Below are 21,884 nucleotides of genomic sequence, written 5' to 3'. Positions count from 1 at the left end.
TTTTTCTCGATTGTTCCATCGGAATCCGGGTATTTTCCGTAAAATAGCCGACACCGCGTTGTATACTGCGTATGTCTTCATTGTGCATATGCTAAGCAAGCGTGGGGTCCTTCGGATTTGTGTGCTTTTTGTCGGTCTGATTGCAAAATCACCTTCCAAAGCGTAGACATTACGCAAGAATACTCAAGAAGCGTTAAACAGGTTTTCGGTGCTGGTTTCGAGGCTCCGATTTCGTCACGGAACATTGGGTTGGGGAAGGTCAACGCTGCAATTGATTGGGCTAGTTTGATCAAAAAGCTCCATGAGCTGCTATGCCGCGCTGAACCGTTTTTTGTCTTGGTTCAACTTGATAAATATATTTCTGCAATTCTAAAACCACTCCGGTTGACAGAGCAAACTATTATTGAATCGGATTGCGAAGCGCAGCACGATGCTGTTTCTTTTGATTGATTGACAATGTGATGAAGTCCGATTTGAATGGTGACAGTCGACATTGTTTCTTGGGCCACAGTATCTTAGGCCGGATAGGTACATACAGTTACAAAGGAAGGAACTATGAATAATAAATAGGGAAACCGTTGGTTGTTTTATCGCATATCGGCATAGAGCTTTCGCATTTTAGGATCCATAAATTTCTTGTTTCTTCGGCCTTTGCCTCTTCCGCCCGCCCGCCGGATGCGCACACTGCGCCTTGCAAATCTTCGTGGAGTGACAGATAAATTAGTCTCATCTAACCTTTGGAAAAAACGAATACGCCTCGTTATTCAAAACTACCTCGTTGCTAGTAAAGCGTCCACTTCATCGTCGCACATGACACAGCCTTGGACCGGTTCCTTGTTCTGATTTTCGCGGAATTCCGCTTTAATAAGTGCACTGCCGCAGTCGCACATCTCGTTCGATATCACCACATCTATTCAAAATGGTTAGGACCATCCCATAAAAAAAAGCGACACCTCCCATAGGATACCCACTTTTAACTGTGTCCACAAAAGATGATACAACGTTGCATTCGTTGCAACTTAGTTTCCACCGGGGCGCTGACGTGGCGTCAAGAATGAGTCGACCGTTGCAAGGATCTTTCTCTCGCTCAGATTCAGGACAGGGGCAAATCGCATTGGTTACCATGGAATGTGGGCATGTGGGATGGGGACAATGATTACAACTCATGCCTGAAACGATTATATCAGTGAACACGTTTGTATCATGTTGTGGCACGCCCATAAGATTGATTGTCCATTTACCTTTCGCGATGTCTTCAAAGGGCGGATTATTGTAGCAGTAAGGGCAGATAGGATAGCCTGTACCTTTGGATCCAGTAGTATATAAAACCAGTTCAAAATCATCCAATGGCTAAGATAAATGAAAAGAAAAAGGAGAGCCGCAGAGTCAGAAGAACGTGTCATGGTGCTATGTTTCTTTGCAGGGACATACACATCGCAGCTCCTTGTAAAGTTTGATGTTCCCATTCAACGGCAAAGAGTACGTTTCATCGCAAGTAGCACAATGTAATCGATTCGGCTTCAATGCGATGTATTTCATGTATCTAAGTCGATGAAAAAGGTTTCAGTATTGATAAGAGCGATGAAAAAAAAAAAAAAACTTAGCCAGCATCTTACCTTCTGCATTTTCCACATTTAGAGAGCGGTTTGCCTGTAGCAGCCAGCGGCGAAAACGTGGCTTCGAATAATTCATCCATCGATTCGATCTGCCAAATAGGTTCGCGTTGAATATATATTCCAAATCTCCTCCCACCAGAGATGCTTACTTTCTTGACAAAATAGGCAAATTTACGTTCAAAAATATTCAAAAAGTGATTCAACACATCGTTCTGTGGTGCTTTGCCATTGGCGATCAGATTCAATTGCTGTTCCATATCCGATCGCATGGTTGGTAGCGATAATTCGGGATCAATTTTTTCTTAAAGGATGGGATGAGAAAAATAAGTCGACCGCTGTCATTGGTTCAACGCACACAACTTACGATAGCTGCCATTCATTGTTCTCAGTACATTATATGATATCCAGTCATGAAAGTCAGGTTTACTTACCCATGAATAAGCACGATGCCGAGATTGGTTGGAATCAATCTTCGCGAAGTTCCAGAGACCTACAAAGAACATTATCAACATGATCATGTAACGTTTCAACTGTAACTGAAGGGCCACGTACCTGCACATAATTACGCTGACAGATATTATTGATGTGAGTGGGAATGGAAGCATCCGTACCGATGCCATTTTGTTCCTAGATATCAACTTTCAGAATCCGATACCAAAATCGATACACAACATCTAATTTTACCATCAAGCCGATGAGTTCCGCTTCAGTGAGATAATCGGGCGGGCTACTCTTTCCCTCTTGGATACTTAATGCGGTGACCGGCAATATCTCGCCTTCCTTGAAATCGGGAATGTATTCATCCGTTTTCGCCATCCTAACCCCATCAACTTTAAAATATCATTTCAAAGTAATCAAGGGAACATCATGCTATTTACCAATGCATCACAGTGGCAAAGCCAGGTGACACCACTTTGGAGCCTGCATACAAGAGGGTCGTTGGGTTATCTTTTGCTTAGCAACGGGTTGTTCGTTTCCATACCTTTGCATTCAAATTGTTCACCGCCGATGGAAATGGAAACTTGGGTAGAGAGATACTTTAAGCTTTTGCTAATGGAGGCGATAAATGTGCGCGTAATGAAATCATACAGTCGCCACGTATTGCCAAAAAGATCTTCCTCCACCGCCATTCGCATAGGTGTGCTGAGGTAAAGAAAAAGCGGTTTAACAAATCGGTTCCAGCTTCCCTATTTGTCCATGGACTTACATTGGCGGATGGTCTCCGATATCCTTGCCTCCGGATGGATGCTTGAAGCCTTGTTGCAGTAAATCTTTACAATAATCGCCCCTGTGTAAAGTTGGTTACTGGCACAGCGATACATACGAAAAAAAAAAAAGGTCCTCGAACATACCACAGGGGATGCTGCGTTTGCTCGGCCACGATAGACTGGATGTCAAAATTTTCTGGATATTTTGAGGTTTCTGTTCGTGGATAGGAAATATAACCTTGCATATACAGTCGCTCGGCAATGCTCATCTAGAAATACGAATGAATAAACTTACAAGTTCATCAAGACGATTTCAACGCTTACGCATTCCGACGGGCTGATACCGAGAGATGCTGAACCGTGCTTCAGCATCTCTACCTAACGTGCAAATATGAGAATTTCGGTGGCACTCCAGTTATCGCAACTTGCTTCAAAAACACCCAAATTACCGTATTCAAAGCATGAGGAGGCGACTTGGTCTTGGTCGTCACCGCCACTTTGGTCACTCTGAGACATCGAGTAAGATACGCAGATCATCATGCCTGTTGCCAATGATTTTCTAACCTTGCACCCTGGGCTTTTGCATCTTCCACGCGACCCATGAATAAATTGACGACCTGACGATCAAATACGCGCTCCCTCTTCCAGGACAATTTGATGGGAATATCGGCTTTTGTCACTGTGGCGGCAATGGACCAGAAAGACTCTGGTTGGAAGCTTTGAATGCGATCATGTCGTTCCACGCAAAAGGTCAAGGTTGGGGTTTGACAGGGACCGTAACTGATAACGGTGGAATCCAGATTGCCATACTTTCCTTGGAAAAACTTGGTCTGAAATCGAGTAAAAGCAACGCCCACCTTGAGATCGAATTCTTGTCGAGCATCGACAGCTGCGAATTGATGGCCATTCAGTTGTCTTGTTCATTTTTATGGAGATCAAATCGATGGATTCTTTTTACCTTTGGCTTCATTCTCATTGGGTTTCACAAGATTTTTGAAAGCTCTTCGAATGTCCTCAGCAGTGATAGCTTTGCCAAGAGACGTCAATGGATAAATCCAACTTATCTACAATGACAACACACTTACCTGAAAACCGTGCTCGAAAGACATTGTTGTATTTACTGCCTTTAGACGGTGGCTTCATGTACGGCACGGTGTTTTCCATCACCTCAAAACAGATATTTTCTCCTTCACGATCGCAGTCCAACCACAGCACAAGGTAGTCGACGCCTTTCGCCTCATTCTGCAAATGACGAACCAGATGCATCTTCGGATTGGCTTCATTCTTGACGGTGCGTGCCTGGAACAACGTCTGGGGATCAATGCTCCATGAATTGTGCTCGCTGGTAAAATCGATATTGTAAACGTGTCCTGTCACAGAAGTAAACTTGAACAAAGCAGGCTGATCGCGGAAACTGCCCTCCCACTCGTGCACGGGCGTTACTCTTTTATGCGTGGCGAACTGGCATTGGAAAATGAGACAAAGACAGTGGTGTAAATTTGACAAGGCATGACTTACGTGACCCCCAGGGGCGAGTAGTCTGCTCAACGATTCTGCCAGCGATGGCTTCTCTGCCACCTGCAAAGAAAAGACTACAGTTAAACATGGATCGTTCATAGATGGTACACGCAAATCTTCAAATACCATCAGTACTCGGCATGGCTGCTTTGTTTCCATAACTGTTAAGATTTACAATGAACAGAAACGACCGTGCTCGCTTTATCCAGACAGTCACTAATTGAAACGACATCATTGAAATGCACCCCAGAAAAAAATTCAAAATTCCAAACTACAACAGACGATTTTCAACAAATGTGAGAGCATAGCAAGTAACCTAGGCGACGAGGCATTCGCAAGATTATGTGAAGTTGTGAAATATAAAGCTCCCCTACGACTCACTGGGATCACAACAACGTTGACGCCATTTTGATCTGTTATTCTTTCCCGTTAACAAAGTGAAGGGGAGATGCAAAACTTTTACGGAATAAAAATACTTTTTCATCAATTTCTGTCTATTCGTATATTAGGAATATCAACATTTTTACAGGCTTACTGAAATCTTCTCACCGATATGTAGTAAAAAAGATCGATCCATGAGGTGCATTATGTATTATTAAGATGATATCGATATGTGACTATGCATGGCCGCCATGCTCCACCAAGTTTTGCGGATCAGGAAAAAACAACATCATGTCAAAACGCAGGATAATATTGTGGAACAATCGCTGATCCATTCCATAGTCTTGGCTCTCCGTTTGTGTAATCTCCCTAATAGGTTGGCTTCATGTTACGATTAAACATGGTAACATAATCTTATTCTGTTGATGATCGCTCAAGCTGAAATTGATGTGTCACCACGTTCACTTGCCCATGGATATCCTGCGAAATCACGCAAGCCGACTGGACATCCTTCACATCAACCGCTCATATGCCTGTCTCCTGCGACAGCGCCATAGTTCACACGTCATGCAGCAACGATTCCATGTGCGGACCTCGTCCCTGATCATTGACCGCAAAGATTTTTTCTATGCATACAGAGCCGTAAATTGAGTAAGGATTGTGATACGGGAAAAATGAGCACTTTTGTGGCTCATTTTCTGTACGCTTTGCCTGGCAGATCATAATAATGCGTAAACTAAAACAGAGAAACATCTCGTGAATTTTTTTCAAGGCTCCACAGCAGCTAAACCGGTTTTGACAGAAAAAGGGAATTTTCTTGCGGCTGTGCAATTGTTGGGCGGTCTCCATTTTGTGCTGTATCACTCCGAACATGATTAGCGTATCCATTGATAGTTAGATGGCATGGCTCCGCTTTACTTCTGAGCTTGTTCTCAAGCATCACAGAGATAGTCCGTACAATCTCACCAACGCGCTAAAACATTTTATACAGTTTTCCAACGAGGCGCAGCATAGTCCAAATCCAGGGTCACTCACTCGCATCTGCCGTGGATCCGATAAGTATAAAGATACGCCATTTTTCCGATCCGACTTGCCCTACATCTTTCTTTTTGTTTACTATTCAAAAGATGAAATTCTTCACTTGCCTTCTCTTGCTGATCGGTGTGATGGTCTCTCAAGCCTACTGCTGGGGATTCGACTTCTACAGCAAAGCCAACTACAAGGGTAAACACCAGACCTTCTACAGCAATCAGGGCAAGAACGACTGCTTCAATCTTTCCAAGCAAATGACGGATGCCAAAGTTGGTTCTTTCAAATGGTGCACTGCTCGCTTCTCTGACTGCTCTGTCACTCTCCATGACGGTCTCGGCTGCACTGGCAAGAAATTAGGCGCTACTGGTGCCAATGCCAAATGGAACAAGCCCAAGACCTCCGCTGCCGGTAGCAAGGTCAAGAGCTTCCGCGTTCAAGGCTGCAAGTGGAAGATTGATCAATCCAAGGATTGTTAAATTGCCCAGTAACCTTTTTCTCCGCCCATCCGTGTCAAACCCAATCTTATTAGAGTCCAAACGACGATCGGTTGCACCAACTTATTTTCCTGTAACCATATATGATAAGCAAATAAAAAAGAAATTCTCCTACTATTACATTACATGGAACTAGTTTATGCCAACTGTGTCACGTCCTTATGTCATGAGGATCGTTTTCTCATTCACAGAGAAAAAGAGACTGTGTGTGAGAGAGGCACAGGTATATAAAAAAATGTTTATGGTTTTGAAGAAATACGCTAATGAACGGCCCATCAGTGACGATCGATTTTCAAATGGCGAACAAAGTGATGTTGTCAAAAATTTGCGTGTCATGGATCACCAGCAACGAGATGTGATGGAAAAAATATTTCCAGGTTTCATTCTGTTCTTTATCCGCAGTGGTTACATATGAGACAATCTGATAAAATGAGGATCATATTATCGCGATTTTATTTGCTTGTTACAAACTGATCCAAAAGAATATTTGTATCATAGCAATTTACAAGATGACAATGCTGAGTATCATACAAACATAAAATGTATCCGTCTATGATAGAGGTGGGGGCAAATATGTGTAAGGTTTACTGGACGGTGAGAATCCAAGCGATAGATAATTCAAGTTGTTCGCGTGAACTGCGTCCGCATGCTTCGTGTTGTCAGGTGCCACGCTTTTAGAAGTGCTCGGCAACGGGGGTAGGTCTGATTGATAGCTTGTAATTTGGGTCGGATATTTCGTCCTGGTTGGTACGGGAATCTGTAGAGTTTCTCGCAAATGGGCAGGTGCGTAAAACAGTACCGGCTCCTTGGAGTAGGTCGGGGTCAGATTATCCGCTCGATCTGCTAATGATTCAGAGGAAGACAGTGACGTTAGGGAACCGTTATCGATGGACAGCAGTGAAGAAGGTGACAGTGACGACGAAGAAAGGCTGGAATGAAGCGAAGAAGCCGATGTCATGGTTGGATACAGATGAGGTAATCGAGCCCCCGTCACAATGGGCTCGACTTTCTGTGCCGAAGTGGACGCTACGCGTGCAATAGCTGGCATTTCCAGCACTGGCCTGGACGGATCGTTCGGAATAGATATGGTTGACTGGCTTAAGCATGGCGGCGAAGGTGGCAGTGACATGTGATAAATGCTAGATTTAGGCGCATGGAGAGATTGCTGAAACTGATTAAACACGAAATTAAGTTCATCCATTTTGATAACGGTTTGATAATCCTAAGGTAGAAAATACGTAAGAAAACGTTGATCCTTCCCAGTCACTCTTATTTGCATGAATCTTACAATTAAGGATAAAAGTTGCTTTTCCATAAGGTTTACTTCCCCCAGTGAGAAAAAGATGGCATAGCGTGTCCAATGTTTATTCTTTGGTGACGTATCGTGGATCGCTTTGGACGTGACGATAAGTGTGGCCAGAAAGATACGATGACATGTGCATGACATGCCTTTGGCGATATTGGCTAGCCTTTGTTGCAGTCGATTCAGAAACACCAGACTTCCAAGCAGTGTACCCGTACGAATATTGGACCGTTTCACGAGCACGGCTATAAATGTTGCCAGTGGTGGTAAAGGATCTTTTCGTCGTTTGTTGTCAGTGGCCGTTTCATGACATGGAATAACCAGTGAAGCTTGATGAGAAACGTATGCCAAAAATTCGGGATTGATGGGTTGTTGAATAAGATCCACGAGCTTTTCATTCACGCCAATGGTTCGCATTCTTTAACATGGATGGTGAGACGCCAAGATGGAAAAACGTATAAGGATCAAGATCAGAAAAAAGTAGAGGAAGTCAAACCAAAAAAGTGGATTGGCCGATAAGTAAAGGAGTGTTTTATTGGCGTTCACAGAAATTGGACGGATTAAAATGGGCGATAAGGTTGAATCTAATATCCGCGGTTGGTTTTTTAGCTAAAGTGGTATGGAATAACAATCGTTGCTGTGTTTTTTGTACCTTAAAATATCATAGGTGTACTCGCGGAAAAAATAATACTTTTTTTCTTTTTTTTCTTATGCTTCTTGCTTGTCATGTCGAATTTTTGGGGGGGGGATGAGGAGGGTTTTTTAGGCTTATGGAATTTCTATAGTCCAGTTGAGGTTCTCTTATTTCGTTTTGCCCAGCGAAGACCGCATGCATTACATAAACTACATCAAATCACCACAAGTTAAAAAATCTATTGCATGGAGTGGAGCGAGAAGCTTTTCGTTTGACTTACGTTTTGGGACCGTGAGGACCTTTGCGCCATTCGGGTGAAGACGTAGTACCGCAATCGGTGCATACATGATCATGTTCTTGTCGGACTTTCTAAATAAATTCATGCAATTCACAAAAGTTTCAGAAGGTTGCGTACATTAACGAATGAGATATTTCCCCCAACTTACCTTTCGTTTCCATTTCTCTTTTCGTAAAGCGTCAGGACTTGTTTGTAAAGTAAAGGACGATGAAAGGAGTGAAGGATGAGGATTGATAGAGTCGGATGAATGGATGGCTAAATGGTCCAAGTCGGCCGACGATAACGTGGCAGCTGAAGAAGGAGGGTTGATGCGATCGTCTTCCATAAAAATCATACTTCCGGAGGATCGTCGGGATTCGTCCGGCGTTTTGGAATAATCAGCAAACATTGAGGTATCCAAGGAGAGCGACATGGATTGTTGACTAGGTAATTGATCGGATTCGAGATACGCAGAAGAGAGGTCGTGCAAACGTTTTCGGAGCCATTCATTTTCCATTTTCAACTCTATAAATGAATCCAACAGCGTACTAGCTTTGGTAGAATATGGCTGGGCAATAGCGAAAAAGCAAGGCGAGGCGTCTTGTTCCGTATACGCTTCCGAGTGTCCGATAGATTCAAATATAACAAAGGTATTATCTTTTTTTCGAAATCGGAAATATGTTTTCATTTGTCTGCATTGTTGTAATGCCATATTGAAACTTCGAATAAATACATCAATGTCATCTACGTGTAAGAAATCCGTGAAAATTCGACCAGTAACTTCGTCCGGCCGATATCCCGTCAGATGGTAAACCGAGTCTGAGCAGTACAAAACCTTGGCTGTTGGTGATAGCACATGCAAAAGACCCGTGACATCGCCCGTCACTCTTTCCGACCAATTTCGTCGTCGAGTAAAATCCATACCGGTGCGTCGGGTCGACATTTCCGGCGAAACGCGACTGGTCGTTAATGGCGCATGAGGGTCATTGGAATGGGAATGGTGGGAATGAGGATTCGATGGCGGCGAACGATCGTCGATGACCATGGACGAGGACGAGGGCGGTGGCGGCGGCGGCGGCGGGGGAGGTCGGTCGGATGGTAAGGTAGGATCGGGACATAGAATTTCGCGTAAAGGTTCGGCGATAGTCATATTTTCTTCCAAAAGGAAGTTATTGAACTGGTCAGAGGGCTGCATAATTTTTAATCAATGGGGGACTATTTTTTCTTGAAAAATAGTAACAAAGTTGAAAACGAGAATGAGTGAAATGCAATGGAATGGCGATGCACAAGCGTAGTTCTATCCAAATATAAATGATAGCACGGACACACCGTAATGCTAAGTTTACGTAAACTCTATGTAAGATGATGTGCCTGAGAGTTTAGATCTAAGAGCAGATAAAAATGAGGAAAAGAATACAAAAGAAAAATGATAGCTTAAAGCTGTCAAAATAGATTCAACAAGAGGGAAATAAAAGAAGCGTTAAACCATATGAGGCAAGGCGGACATACAATGCAGTATAAATTAAAATCCTATCTTTTTAAATGTTTAAAACAAAAAGGTCGTGGAAGCAAAAAGAAGGACATCTTGTTGCGGTTAGAATTCACAAAGGGTGCGAAATGCATGGTCCATTTCCATAAATGGTATACGCTTCCGAAATGCTGGTGGACAGCGGAGCACTTATGATAACATACTTTCCATATTAAGAAAGAGTCGCCTTGCAATATGACGTAGCGTGCATCAAGATTTTAGGTTATTGCGTCCGGAGAATGAGGGGCAGGATTATTGGGGGGAGCGATGTGGGGGAGAAATAGAGGTAAACGAAAATCCTTTTTTTTTTACCCTCAGTTTTTTCGACAAATGTCGTAATCAACATTTACCTATTGTGTACATAATGTTGTCGATAGCTTTCTCGTCATTGCTACTTGAGATTTTCCCTAAGCAGTAAAGTCAATTTGACATGATCATACGATAAAGTTGAAACCTCTTCTTGTTGATGATTGCCAATGATCTTACATAGCATCATCTTTGTTAGTGTTATCATCATCATATAATTGATGGTAAAAAAAAGTTTAAATGAGGCAATAACGTTTGTTTACCAGAAAGTCTAAAGTTTAGCGCATATACGTGTGTTTTTTTTCTCCCCATCAACTACATCGCAGTAATAAGCTTGGCATCCCGTGCGCGCCTACGAGACTTACAATAAATTTGATGCAAAACTAGCTCATTTCATTTTTCAATACCAAATCTCGATACGTACTTGATGGCATGGCACCCTATAGCATGAATTGTATGAAGTAATAGCATGAGCGCATGGTTCACGACATGTGTCCTTTTTTTGAGTTTGAAAGCATGTTTAGGCCATTTTCACATGGTTTGTAGATACGTAATATGAACTAAAGACTTCCATGCATGAAAAGATAAGGTATGGGTCGAGGATTTGCAATAGGGGTGGCGCGACCGGCCCCCGAAAAACTGGTCCATCCCCTCTCAAACTAACTGTCGTATAATGATGTTAAAAAAAAAGATTCTCTGACTATTCGGGGGTGTCTGCACTTTTTTCATGGTAAATTAGAATTTCGCACTAACCTTTTTAAGGAATGATCATCTTCTTTGACAGTGGTGCGACTTGGCTCTTTTTTTTCCCTGTCCTTTCCCTGTCACCAATATCTGAGCCAATAAAATGAATGTGGCTGGTCAATTGAAAATGATGTCATGGCAATCAAATCAAATGCGAAAATACATGTCGTGCTTTGACGGACCACCACGCCGCTGTGTTCAGAATCGTGTCACTTTTTCTTGTAGGTTTGAAAAAAAGATCAATAACATTGAAACTCAATTTTTTCTGCAATTCACCTCTTCACACTATTTTTATTTCACGATGTGCATGAAAATATTTTGACAAGCGTGGGCATCTGTGGTAAACCCTAAAACTGGTTTCTGTACTAAAATAAGAAACCATCAGGTACATGAATGATGTTATTTTTGTCAAATTCAAAAATATCATAAGAGGGGCAGGGATAGAAGCCTGTTGGAGCCTGGATGATGTGTCATCCTTGTTGCCGTGAAAAAATGTGCCCGATCCGTTGGTACCCGAGTCGAAAGGGGGCATCGGCGATTTGGAGGAGACTACACGACCGTCCCACACAAGGAGTTGGCACGCACCAACACGGACAGAGCACATGAATCCCTCTATCGTCGTCTACTGACGCATGGAGACATCGCAAACAAGCTGTTGAGAAATGATCACTTGAAATATATATCAATAACCGTTACTGGTCATTGTAGCTATGATCACGATTGGCTCGGTCAACTTCACTACATCTTTTTATTTCCGTTCTAAGCAACAAGGCAGGAAAAAAAAATATGCACCAATAAATAAATGACATCAATTGTCTTATTTTGGGAAGAAACGGGCCTCAATCGATATATCTGTCTCTCACGGACGATCCACACACATACACTCCCTGTTTACATCCTCCGTCTTACTCGTCGTCTTCGTCTTCCTCGATGCAGCTAATTTTTAACATTAGTGCCGTCGACTTTTCGTTTTCAACGGAGGAAAATCTGCTAGCTAATCGTAGCCTGTAACTAAAAATATCTAGATGCAGCATATACGAATGAATAGCAAGATCATGGTCACCGCACTAATAATCAGGGACATACACAAGAAAAAAAGTCGGAACTCCCATCTAATGTCTGAAAATCACGCATTTTTCCGCAGTAGGGTGGAGGTTCCCTTACTTGACTGCTTGTCACAACGCGTGGTAGCATACTTTCTGTAACGTATAGTATTATTTTACAATATTGATTTTATTGTAACTGGGTTCTGGATCGCTTCTCTGGATTGTAGGGAAAGCAAATGATAGTGACCAGCCAACTGGAAAGCAGACATTGTTTATACATGTTCCATGAAAGATAAATAAGCTCAGAAACTCTGACTTTGGATTGTATGCGACCATACACCTGTAGATTATCTTTTCTCTCTAGAACTAGTTTCATCCCGAAAAGGCCATTTTTTGTGTTTGTCATTGGAGTGGTTGAAGTTTTAAGCCGAAACACCCAAACAATTGTGGTCTCGCGCTGCATCAGCTGTAAGCCACCAATGCTCATCTGGCGTATATCTGTATCAGATATTTAATAATAAAAAACGACCGCCTCGCGTGGGTCTTCTTACTTTCAATATTGTTTTTCCGTTACAAAATATGACGACCAAAGAAGACAAGTACAAGCAGGTCCCCTGCGATGACGAACAGGACGGAGATGAATGGCTATTCAAGGGGAAAGATGTGGTGGAGCTGTTCAGAAAGTATCGGCAACAATTTAACGGTAAAAAACTCTCATCTAATTTTCAAGAAGTACTCGCCCAGTCGAACGTTCTCTTTATGGTCCCTTATCAACACAGCCAAAGAAAAGTGCGTGTCTTTGGTTGCCAGCTGATTGACTCCTTACGCCAAGCCACCATCGATCGATTCCTGGGCAATTTTGAGGTGGAATTCTCGGCGGAAGAAGTATCGGATGTGGCCACCATTGTCTACAACGTTCAAACCGGCAAGAGATCGATCATTGACGCTAAAATGGATTTCTGCGCGCAGCTAAAAGTATGGATCCTAAGAAAGCCGCTGCGGTGTGCGGCATTGCAGATCTGTAAGTACCCATGTAAGAAATGCAAGGAATAAATACGACAAAAAGCAAGAAGCAAGCACACACGAAGAACCATACTTGATCACTTCTCCGTCTCTCATCTCTTTCACCTAGTGTGCCTAAACTGCCTGCCAGAAAGCTTGTTAATATGGAGCGCCTTAACGCCACAGAACTGCAGTCAACTTACCTCGACCCCATCTTGGCCTCTCTCTTGTCCGACCCCCAAAAGAATATTATCTTGCACTGGACTCACGAGCTTTATGATAATGTCGAACAGGAATATGTCGACAATGAAAAGAAGTTTGAGAACTACCCTGGTGCTATTATGTCTACCATTGAACAATCGAGATCTAAACTCGCTGTAGGCTATGGGATGCTAACCGGAGGAGCCGCAGATCCGTTCTCACGGCACAGGGACACCATTCGACTCGCCAATCTGGCCAAATAATCTTTGGACCTTAACGGCGCCGAAACGTTTCTTTTATTCCAGAACAATGGTACGCCTTCGCAGCAATGGTAATAAATCTAGAAACTAATCATCATTCATTTAGGGCTACAAATATCGTTTTTCGTGCTGCATTGGCAAATTGACTTGTACATCATGGCTGAAGTTGCGACCATTCATATCCCCAGTTCCCTGGATACACTAGATACGTTGATAACCCAAAGGCACCTGACTACGTTGGCGCGTGTCAGCTCTTTGTTTTGGTCCACCGTATAATATCGTCCAAGACGGCCAAGTGTCTCTTACACCGCGTCCACAAAACTCAACCTCGCATCAATAACTTGCAAATTCTACGACATCAATACTAGACCATCATCCTGGCACTAGCGTAAATAACCACATCGACCTCCTTCTTTTATTACATATATGGCTTGAAAGTATAGCATTCACCCCATTCTTCTGCTTTTTATTTCTCAATACAGGCATTGCTTATTAACTCAGAGCGCCAAAGAATTCTTATCCAAATGACTTCTAAAAATAGTCAATTCAGAGCAAAATGGGCAATTGGTATGGGGGTGAATCAGTTTTTGATGGCTTTATTGATCTCTTATTCGTTAAGAGGCTTTGGACCTAGCCAATGTCAGAGTGGATGAAATGAACCTTGGGGTTATATTTATATAAACTATCACATGGCAATTACACAGTAAGCACCAAAATCCCTCTCCAGAATTTGCTGCGCCCGACTCTGTACATTTAACTATGAACCGGATCCGTTTAATTGAATCGAATCGAATTCACCAAGTTTCAGATACGATTTTGAGCCATGCGTACAAGCAGTTTTCACGATATAACCCAGTAATGATCCTTTATTATCCGTATTTTGACTAACACTTTTTTTCGATGTGCTAATGCCTGGATTAACTTGCATATAACAAATTGGCCTCTTTTTTAGCGAATAGCTCTGTTGAATTTTTTGGCTTCACATACATGCAATGTTTAGTTTCGAATCATTACCGCACTGTGAAAGGGATAAAGTACGGCAAAATGTTACTTTACGTTACTGTGGAGTATCCTATAAAGTTTAAGGATAATTACCAACGGGTATCACACGACGGCTGATAAAATTCAATATTTTTAATCTTGACCATCAAACTTGATTCTGTAAATTTGTCATGGATTAGTTTTTTTTTTTTCTTTTTTTGGCGAAATAAATATGTGTCGCCCAACCACAAGTATCCGTTTTCTCTCGAAAGTGAAAAGAATCGTTATAGAACAAAACGGTGCCTTTTTTGATGGGAAATTAATTTATCCATAGTGCATTCTTTGTCATTTTTGGGCAAAAGAAAACCATTGTATTGTACAGCGGTTGAAATGCAAATCAAAAGAGCGGATGCACAAGACAAGCATCATGTGCGTTGGATGTGTGGATGGATCTGATGGTTTTGGGTGGTCGAGCAATGAAATCTTTGTGTATTTTAGGGTAATGAATGAAAACCAGCGAAAATCACCATGTGGCTATTTAACAAATCAAATTCATAATTTTATTCATGACTTTGACTGATTGGATTCTCTCTTCTCCTTCTCCTTCCTCCCTTGATACATGGCATCGGATCTCCTTATTTGAATAAATAGGCTTGCGGATTTGTTTCTTCCATTCAGTGCTTGCTTTTTCTTTCTCTAGACCCTGCGCAGAGAAAAAAAGACAAGCCCGTTTTTATTGATATTTCTTCCTTGATTAAATCCCAGCCCACGGCAAATGGAGAACGTGTACGCGACATCGATTGAACGATCGGAAAACGATTCTTCGGCATGGCCCAGCAGCTATTATGGGCTCACGCGACGTATTGATTTGGCCAAATTATACCACGACATCCTTTTAGCGACGCAGACCAAACCCGTCTTCAAACCGACGAGAAAATGCCATGCAAGGAGAGTCAGTTTTTCGACTGATCCGCCCACTGTGCATGAATACGAACCCGAAAATGATGGTCACCCTTTTGCCCGATTAGATCGTCTCCTGATGGAGTGCTGGCCTGGTCGCCAGACCGCTCCTGAACGGTCGCCATCGTTGCACCGGATCGAGGAAAATAAGCAAGACATGGATACGGATCACCATGACGACGATCCCGAAGGTGATTTCTGGGTTTGGGACAAACCACTGACGAGCCAACGCAATCATTTGTACGTTCGAAGGCATCACTCATGGTGCCAGCCTCACCCTCCTTTGGACCTTCGTCCTATTTTAAATGATGCATTCAATGAGAAATTCAAGCACCGGCTATCGTTACCTTCCGATGCTATTTTACCGCCCTCACCTCCCGAGTCTCCTACCGTGTCTTCTGCGTACGATAGTGACGATAGCGAGAAACAGGCTATCGTCATGAAATCGTCCGATCCATCATCACAAAGTACTCTCGCCCAACGCACGTTAAGACGCATGTGTATACCACCCTTTCGATCACTCAACAAAGCTCCATCCATCGCCACGTTACGCAAAAAACTATTCTAAAATGTAAATAGCCATATTTTTTCCCTTCGATATGCACATTCTCTGATTAATAGCTATGCATTTTTTAGCGCTTTCCCGCTTTGTTTGCTTTCTTTTTCAAAAGAATAACCACATCTAGCACACCACATAGAACGTCGATTGTGTTGCCCTCGTCTGTCCTGTACCCAAGTTTCACTTGATTTCAGATTCTTTTCGCGGATGCATAATGAAGCAATGGCGGATCAGGGGAACAAAAAAGAGATGCTTTCTAATCGCCACCGTAGCAAATGGTCTACCATCACTAAGCAGACGAACTTATCGACTTGCATAGCATTTGCCGAACAACGGAATCGCGCTCATTTTGAACGGCTACAAATTATTGGTCGGCTTTTCCAAATCGCGGAACTTCATACGGACTGAGCCTCCATTCAAGACAAAGAATGGATAAACCAAAAAAAAAAAAAAAAAAAAAAAAAAAAAAGCTCAAGCGAATATTTAAATTCCCTTATATTACGGCTCACAAATTGTATTATGTAACTTTTTACTCAAATATGACAGAAACAAAAAAAAAACCTAATGTATATAACAAAAAAGACCCTCTGCAAAAGCCCGATTAATCAATACAATCACCCTTTTTGTTATAATGCAGGGTATATTTGTTCAATGAGGAATTGGGTGGCTGGTCCGTTTGCCCCGTTTGATCGAACCATCGACATGCAACCACCATTTCGTCAGCATTGGCAAACGCTTCCGCAGCAGTTTGCAAGAATTCGATATTCCTTAAAGGCTGTTGACTTTCCAATAGGCGCCCAAACTCGGCCACTTTTTGACGAAGAAGATCAAACTTTTGTTCAACTTGTTTCGCTTGTCGCTGCTTTAGGAACCGTAGTTGTTGTGATTGTTGCTGCTGTTGCTGCTGTTGTTGTTGTTGTTGCTGTGAATGTTGCTGCTGTTGCTGTGAATGTTGTTGTAATTGCGGTTGCGATTGTGATGGTTGTTGCTGTGATTGTTGCGGTTGCTGTTGTGAGTTTTGTTGTGCAGTGGATGGACGTTGAGTCGTCTCAATTCTGTTCATCAATTGCTGCTGTTGTTGTTGCTGCTGTTGTTGTTGCTGCTGTTGTTGTTGTTGCTGTTGCTGTTGCTGTTGCTGTTGATGATGGTGGTGGTGATGATGATGATGCACGAAAGGTGGATGAGGATGTTTATGAATCAATGTCACATGGGCCGTTTTCTTATTCAAATCGATAATGATCGTTAATGCGCCTGCGCACTCGTAGCGATTTGCCATTTTCGGGGTTTCGGCCTTCCTTGGTTTCGCTGTGTCCGCTCGCTGAGAGCAATAGTAACGTAAAGTTGAAAGAGTGTCAGGCGCTTTGGTAGACCGTCGACGATCTTTCATGCTGTAAAAGACAATCAGTCATTCGTGCTACGCTTTTTGTTTTTGACACGCCCATCCTAGACTTTTATCCATCTTACCTGAAATTGAACGTTGTTCCCATCAATATTCGTTCGCAGATTGCTCGTCCCAATTTCGTGAATCCAGCCTTGTCCCCCATGGAAATAAGCAATGGATTGATATCCACTGTATACTGTTTCCTGTCAAATTCGGTCTCTTGCTGCAACGCCGTCACGAATCGTTCAAGCGAAATGATTTCCTGTGATCCACGATCGTGGCTCGTCGATGGAGACGAGGTGGATCGGATCATACTAGCATTCATCACCGTAGACACACTGGAAGCGTTAGGTAACATGACCGGCGCGGCTTTCTCAGTGATGGATGGAGATTGTGCAAGCTGATGCTGTTGCGGCTGAATAGGCGACATTCTCTTGAGCTCATGCGACAGCTGGGGATGCGAAGGAAGCGGGGAAGGCTGTTGCGTTGGTTGCGGTTGCTTCGGAGGTCGTTGGTTCGGTTCCAGCTGTTGTGGTATAGGTAATGGTAACGACATGGACGGCTGCACGATCTGTTTATGCATGGATTGAATTTGTGACTGAGGTCGCATCGGCGTAACTGTGTAGAATTGCGGCTTTGAACTGGTGTGCAAAGGCTGGGCGGATTGCTGCAACGTAGGTATCATGGAGGAGGCCGAGATTGGGGAGTTGGAGAAAGGGGAATTTTTGATCTGAGGGGAAGGTGGAACGGCCTGTGATGATTGGCGGGGCAAGGCCAGTGACGAGGGCGTTTGCAGCTGTGTTTGAAGGAATTGCGGAGAAAGTTGATGCATCGGTCGTTGCTGTTGCGGAGATGGGTACTGCTGGGGTGGCTGTTGTTGAGAAGGATGAGGATGTTGACCGTGCGAAGCCTGCGACGGGTGCTGCGGTGGCTGCTGCGATCGAGGATGTGGTTGTTGTTGCTGTTGTTGTTGTGACGTGGCTTGCGCTTGAGCTTGATACTGGTGGGAAAATCGTGCTTGTTGCTTGTATTTCCGTTGCTGCTCCTCGTACATCTCATACCGCTCCATTTGATGCTTGCGTTTTTGAAAATCGCGCGATCGACAAAGATCACAAACGTTGTATTTCAGGTCTCGTTCACCGTAAAAGTAAGAGACATGGCGAAATGACTGACAGCTGTTGCAATACAACGATTCGTGACTGGTGCCAGGCGGTTTCGGTCCACTGTGAGGCGCTCCTTGACCTCCTGCTGCACCGACGGCAACGGCACTTGACGCAGCTAATCCTTGTGCGTGATTATTATGCAACGGCAGGGTTGTATGCGGCATAGCTGTCGTAGCTGCCAAGGCTTGAAATGCCTGTTGCGAAGTCGGAATCGGATGGTGATGCGATTGTGGGGCAAGATTAGTGGGACGCATCGAAGAATAGCCCAAAGCTTGAAAGGCACGCGGGGGCCCGTGAGACATTAGTTGGACAGACGCACACTAAATAATAATAGAAAGAAAAAAAAAATAAGGCGAATAAAAAAGGAAGAGAGATAAACTGCTGGCTTTTTTCTCCACACTGAGAGAAATACGCTGCTTAGGGCTCGATAAATAACTCTTTTTACAACTGATAAAAAAAAAGAAATAAAATTCGGAACCACTCATTGGTGATATATTTTGACTTGCGACGTCATTGATTTTTTTCGTTATTATTGATTGTCCGAACCTTTCCAAACCAGCGATAGTTCAGTTTGGGTATAAAAGCTAGCGAGTAAGCAAATAAACATAAAAAGCAGTTTTTTCTCTGACGATCCAGTATTGAAGTTTGAACGACTTAGTGTATTCTTTTACTCAACCCAACACTCCTTTTCATATACTATTTACTTGATTTCAACGTATTTTACGAACAACAGTCACGACATATATCATTGGCGAGAAGCTTGATGGCACGCTCTTTTCCAGCGCACGTCATTAAATTAGTAAAAATTTGTTACTGTTTTCATTTTCAATCACAGCTTACCAAATGGGCATGCAAGAGAGAGACTCAACGAAGGAGCAAGTTGGCGGCACTTTGACCGCCGAGCACACTTTGTGTGCTGCTTGGACGACAAAGACCAGCAGGGCGAGAGTTGATTTGGCAACGAGAGGTTATGTACGCCATGAGAATTTGTCTCATATTAACAGCAGTGTTTATATTGCGGTTCCACATCTAAATGAATACAGTCAATATTCAAAACATCATAGAGTTTTTGTTTTGCCTCACCAATCCTTTAGAGTTATCATTGCCGACTTGCATTGAGGGCACAGTCGAATCGGGTAAATAATACTCTGCCAAGATCGACCTGCTTACTATGTTAGCCCCGTTGTGTTGTTCAATAAGCAAAATGACTTGCCTGCAGTTCTTCTTTGATTACAAACTGATGAATAGGAAATAACGTTCCCTCGTCATCTAGACATCGGCTTCGAGGCCTTTTGTCGACATTTTTACGTTTGAAAGTCTTTTTCCTATTATCACGGTGATGTTAGTTTTTGGCAATAGAGCCCATGGTCCTTTAAAACTCACTTGTGGCTGCATACGAGGATCTGGTCATCCCGTACTTCCATAGTCTCCGAATCGCACCGATTGCACACCTTGCTGGTTCGATATTCGTCAACGCACATTACCAGTGCTTTTCGAGCAAGGACTTTCCGGAACCCCTAGTGACTCTTTGATGAACAACGTACTCTAGGATATATCTTGACCATCATGCTGTACCTTGATCGGGACGGGCGCATGTCGTTTCATCGGTTTCAAATCCGCGTCCCCAAATGCCACTATCGCTTGACCCTCGGGCCTGTGCTCATTCTTGCGGGCTTTTCTTCGGCGGCGGCGGCGGCGGCTTTTTCGAGAGTGTTTGTACACCCACTGTGGGGCCTATCGAAATGTGCATTACTCCATTGGGAAATTGATCATGAAACCCTGCAGACTCACAATTTTTGATTCGGCAGGGTCGCCGAGGAGAGTGTCCGCCATCTTGTCCTGAACCATTTGTCTTTGGGAATACAGTAACGCACGTTTTTCCCGATGACGATAGCCACAATTGAAAACATGTAAACTATAGATGAGACCAAACTAAGTTGGCATCATACCTTTTTACACTCTCTTCTTACTTACCTGTTGTGGATGCGACTAAGGGACTCAATATAAGTCTTGAAAGCCTCCATGGAGGGCACACTGGGCGGCGTCCCTTTGAGTTCGTCATATAGCTGTTGAATACCAGCCTGCTTTCTGTTTTTAAGCTCCATCTGGCTTGACCAACGGAACATACTCCGGTCCCTACAATATATCAAATAATGGATTACACATTTGGAGTCGTTCTGATAAATATCCAACCGTTGTACTAACTGATAGGCAGCATTTGTGATGCTGAAAACAGGGCTTTTTCGCTGCTCGTCCAAGTGGAGGTCTACATCCGTATCACAACTGGTGATTACCGACCGAATCCCTGTCATATCATTAAATCGTCGCTCAAACCGCAATTGTCCCCTTCATAATCAAGACGGAAATACAGAAAATTTCAATTTTAGGCCCAATGTGGCTCGCGATCCCAATGTCTCGATGCCAAATCTTCATGATGTAGGAGCCATGAATGTCATCTGCAGCCACTGTCAAGCCCGAATGTGGAGTGGAGAAAAAATTGCTGGAAGTACTATGAATGATCCTAAGTCCCAGCTCTGTTGTGGAAATGGTCAATTTGTACTTTCTCCTCTCAAACCCACCCCTCCTTTGATTGCCACGCTTTTGACAGGGACTGGGGCGCAAGCAAAAGATTTCCGGCTCAAGATCAGAGCTTATTGTAGTGCTCTCAGTTTTACTTCTCTTGGTGTAAATTTAGACAAAAGTGTAATGAATGGCAGACGGGGCGCTTACTGCTTCCGTATTCATGGAAGTGTTTACCACTTGATGGGATCGCTACTTCCTGCTAATGGCCAACGACCTGCATTTGCACCAATATACGTCCATGATACTGACAACGAAATATCAAATCGACATGCAATTGCAAGCCATCTCGCGCGAGACACCTTGGAAGTACTTCAGCAATTAATGCATGAAACCAATCCTTTCGTCCATCTTTTCACGACAAAGGCCCAATACATAGAGGATAATGTGCTTCCAACATCAGAATGATTATTCGAGCTGACGATGCCCCAGATCCACGACGCTATAATGCACCAAATGCTTCTGAAATTGGTGTCATTATCGGTGAAAACGCGGAGGCCTCTGGAAGGGATATTGTGATCTGTACGCGTAGTGACCAACTGACATCAATCAGTGAGATGTATCGCCTGTATAACCCACTCCATTACGTGCTGATGTTTCCTGAAGGCGACCCTGGGTGGAACATTGAAACTCGATCGACCAGAAACGACGAAGTCACCGTGATGAACTACTACAGTTTCAGATTGATGTATCGAAATGATGGACACCAC

The 21,884-nt window shown here is 43.3% G+C and overlaps 8 protein-coding genes across 8 annotated transcripts; 3 read left to right on the top strand and 5 right to left on the bottom strand.

Annotated features, from left to right (window-relative positions):
- Positions 1-770: 770 nt before the first annotated feature.
- BYT42DRAFT_496052 (DNA topoisomerase) lies at positions 771-4,441 on the bottom strand (the record flags this gene model as incomplete). Its single annotated transcript, XM_051564395.1, has 18 exons — positions 771-910; positions 972-1,169; positions 1,242-1,350; positions 1,432-1,543; positions 1,617-1,705; positions 1,766-1,917; positions 1,950-1,951; positions 2,048-2,106; positions 2,169-2,243; positions 2,301-2,433; positions 2,495-2,537; positions 2,599-2,759; positions 2,824-2,904; positions 2,969-3,093; positions 3,149-3,202; positions 3,418-3,713; positions 3,910-4,285; positions 4,343-4,441. The coding sequence occupies 18 exons, from the start codon at positions 4,439-4,441 to the stop codon at positions 771-773; spliced, it is 2,304 nt and encodes a 767-aa protein (XP_051423892.1).
- Positions 4,442-5,836: 1,395 nt separating this feature from the next.
- BYT42DRAFT_569121 (uncharacterized protein) lies at positions 5,837-6,380 on the top strand. The gene has a single exon (XM_051568256.1). It carries the CDS (start codon positions 5,851-5,853, stop codon positions 6,229-6,231), a length of 381 nt encoding a protein of 126 aa, XP_051423891.1. The 5' UTR covers positions 5,837-5,850; the 3' UTR covers positions 6,232-6,380.
- Positions 6,381-7,459: 1,079 nt separating this feature from the next.
- BYT42DRAFT_532363 (uncharacterized protein) lies at positions 7,460-7,969 on the bottom strand (the record flags this gene model as incomplete). Its single annotated transcript, XM_051565431.1, has 2 exons — positions 7,460-7,471; positions 7,538-7,969. Coding segments are annotated over 2 exons (444 nt in total), but the record flags the coding sequence as incomplete, so codon positions are not given.
- A 362-nt stretch (positions 7,970-8,331) lies between these two features.
- On the bottom strand, positions 8,332-9,508 carry BYT42DRAFT_496091 (uncharacterized protein; the record flags this gene model as incomplete). Its single annotated transcript, XM_051564399.1, has 3 exons — positions 8,332-8,395; positions 8,467-8,555; positions 8,633-9,508. The coding sequence occupies 3 exons, from the start codon at positions 9,506-9,508 to the stop codon at positions 8,332-8,334; spliced, it is 1,029 nt and encodes a 342-aa protein (XP_051423889.1).
- A 3,158-nt stretch (positions 9,509-12,666) lies between these two features.
- On the top strand, positions 12,667-13,553 carry BYT42DRAFT_545874 (uncharacterized protein; the record flags this gene model as incomplete). The annotated part of the gene is given in 3 exon segments (XM_051565844.1): positions 12,667-13,062; positions 13,077-13,108; positions 13,220-13,553. 3 exon segments carry the CDS (start codon positions 12,667-12,669, stop codon positions 13,551-13,553), a joined length of 762 nt encoding a protein of 253 aa, XP_051423888.1.
- Positions 13,554-15,118: 1,565 nt separating this feature from the next.
- On the top strand, positions 15,119-16,471 carry BYT42DRAFT_569111 (uncharacterized protein). The gene is made up of 2 exons (XM_051568255.1): positions 15,119-16,062; positions 16,128-16,471. Exon 1 carries the CDS (start codon positions 15,307-15,309, stop codon positions 16,057-16,059), a length of 753 nt encoding a protein of 250 aa, XP_051423887.1. The 5' UTR covers positions 15,119-15,306; the 3' UTR covers positions 16,060-16,062; positions 16,128-16,471.
- Positions 16,472-17,467: 996 nt separating this feature from the next.
- Positions 17,468-19,034, bottom strand: BYT42DRAFT_330365 (uncharacterized protein). The gene has a single exon (XM_051563073.1). It carries the CDS (start codon positions 18,894-18,896, stop codon positions 17,511-17,513), a length of 1,386 nt encoding a protein of 461 aa, XP_051423886.1. The 5' UTR covers positions 18,897-19,034; the 3' UTR covers positions 17,468-17,510.
- A 752-nt stretch (positions 19,035-19,786) lies between these two features.
- Positions 19,787-20,720, bottom strand: BYT42DRAFT_613832 (uncharacterized protein; the record flags this gene model as incomplete). The annotated part of the gene is made up of 5 exons (XM_051571782.1): positions 19,787-19,919; positions 19,978-20,111; positions 20,170-20,328; positions 20,386-20,509; positions 20,569-20,720. The coding sequence occupies 5 exons, from the start codon at positions 20,718-20,720 to the stop codon at positions 19,787-19,789; spliced, it is 702 nt and encodes a 233-aa protein (XP_051423885.1).
- Between the last annotated feature and the right edge of the window lie 1,164 nt (positions 20,721-21,884).

This window comes from Radiomyces spectabilis (genome assembly GCF_025331425.1).
Source record: "Radiomyces spectabilis strain NRRL 2753 chromosome Unknown BYT42scaffold_6, whole genome shotgun sequence".
Taxonomy (NCBI): domain Eukaryota; kingdom Fungi; phylum Mucoromycota; class Mucoromycetes; order Mucorales; family Radiomycetaceae; genus Radiomyces; species Radiomyces spectabilis.
This window is presented reverse-complemented; position numbering and strand designations above follow the sequence as displayed.

Coding starts and splice junctions, on each gene's coding strand:
- BYT42DRAFT_569121 (XM_051568256.1), top strand. CDS start 5,851: ATGAAATTCTTCACTTGCCTTCTCTTGCTGATCGGTGTGATGGTCTCT.
- BYT42DRAFT_569111 (XM_051568255.1), top strand. CDS start 15,307: ATGGAGAACGTGTACGCGACATCGATTGAACGATCGGAAAACGATTCT.
- BYT42DRAFT_330365 (XM_051563073.1), bottom strand. CDS start 18,896: ATGTCTCACGGGCCCCCGCGTGCCTTTCAAGCTTTGGGCTATTCTTCG.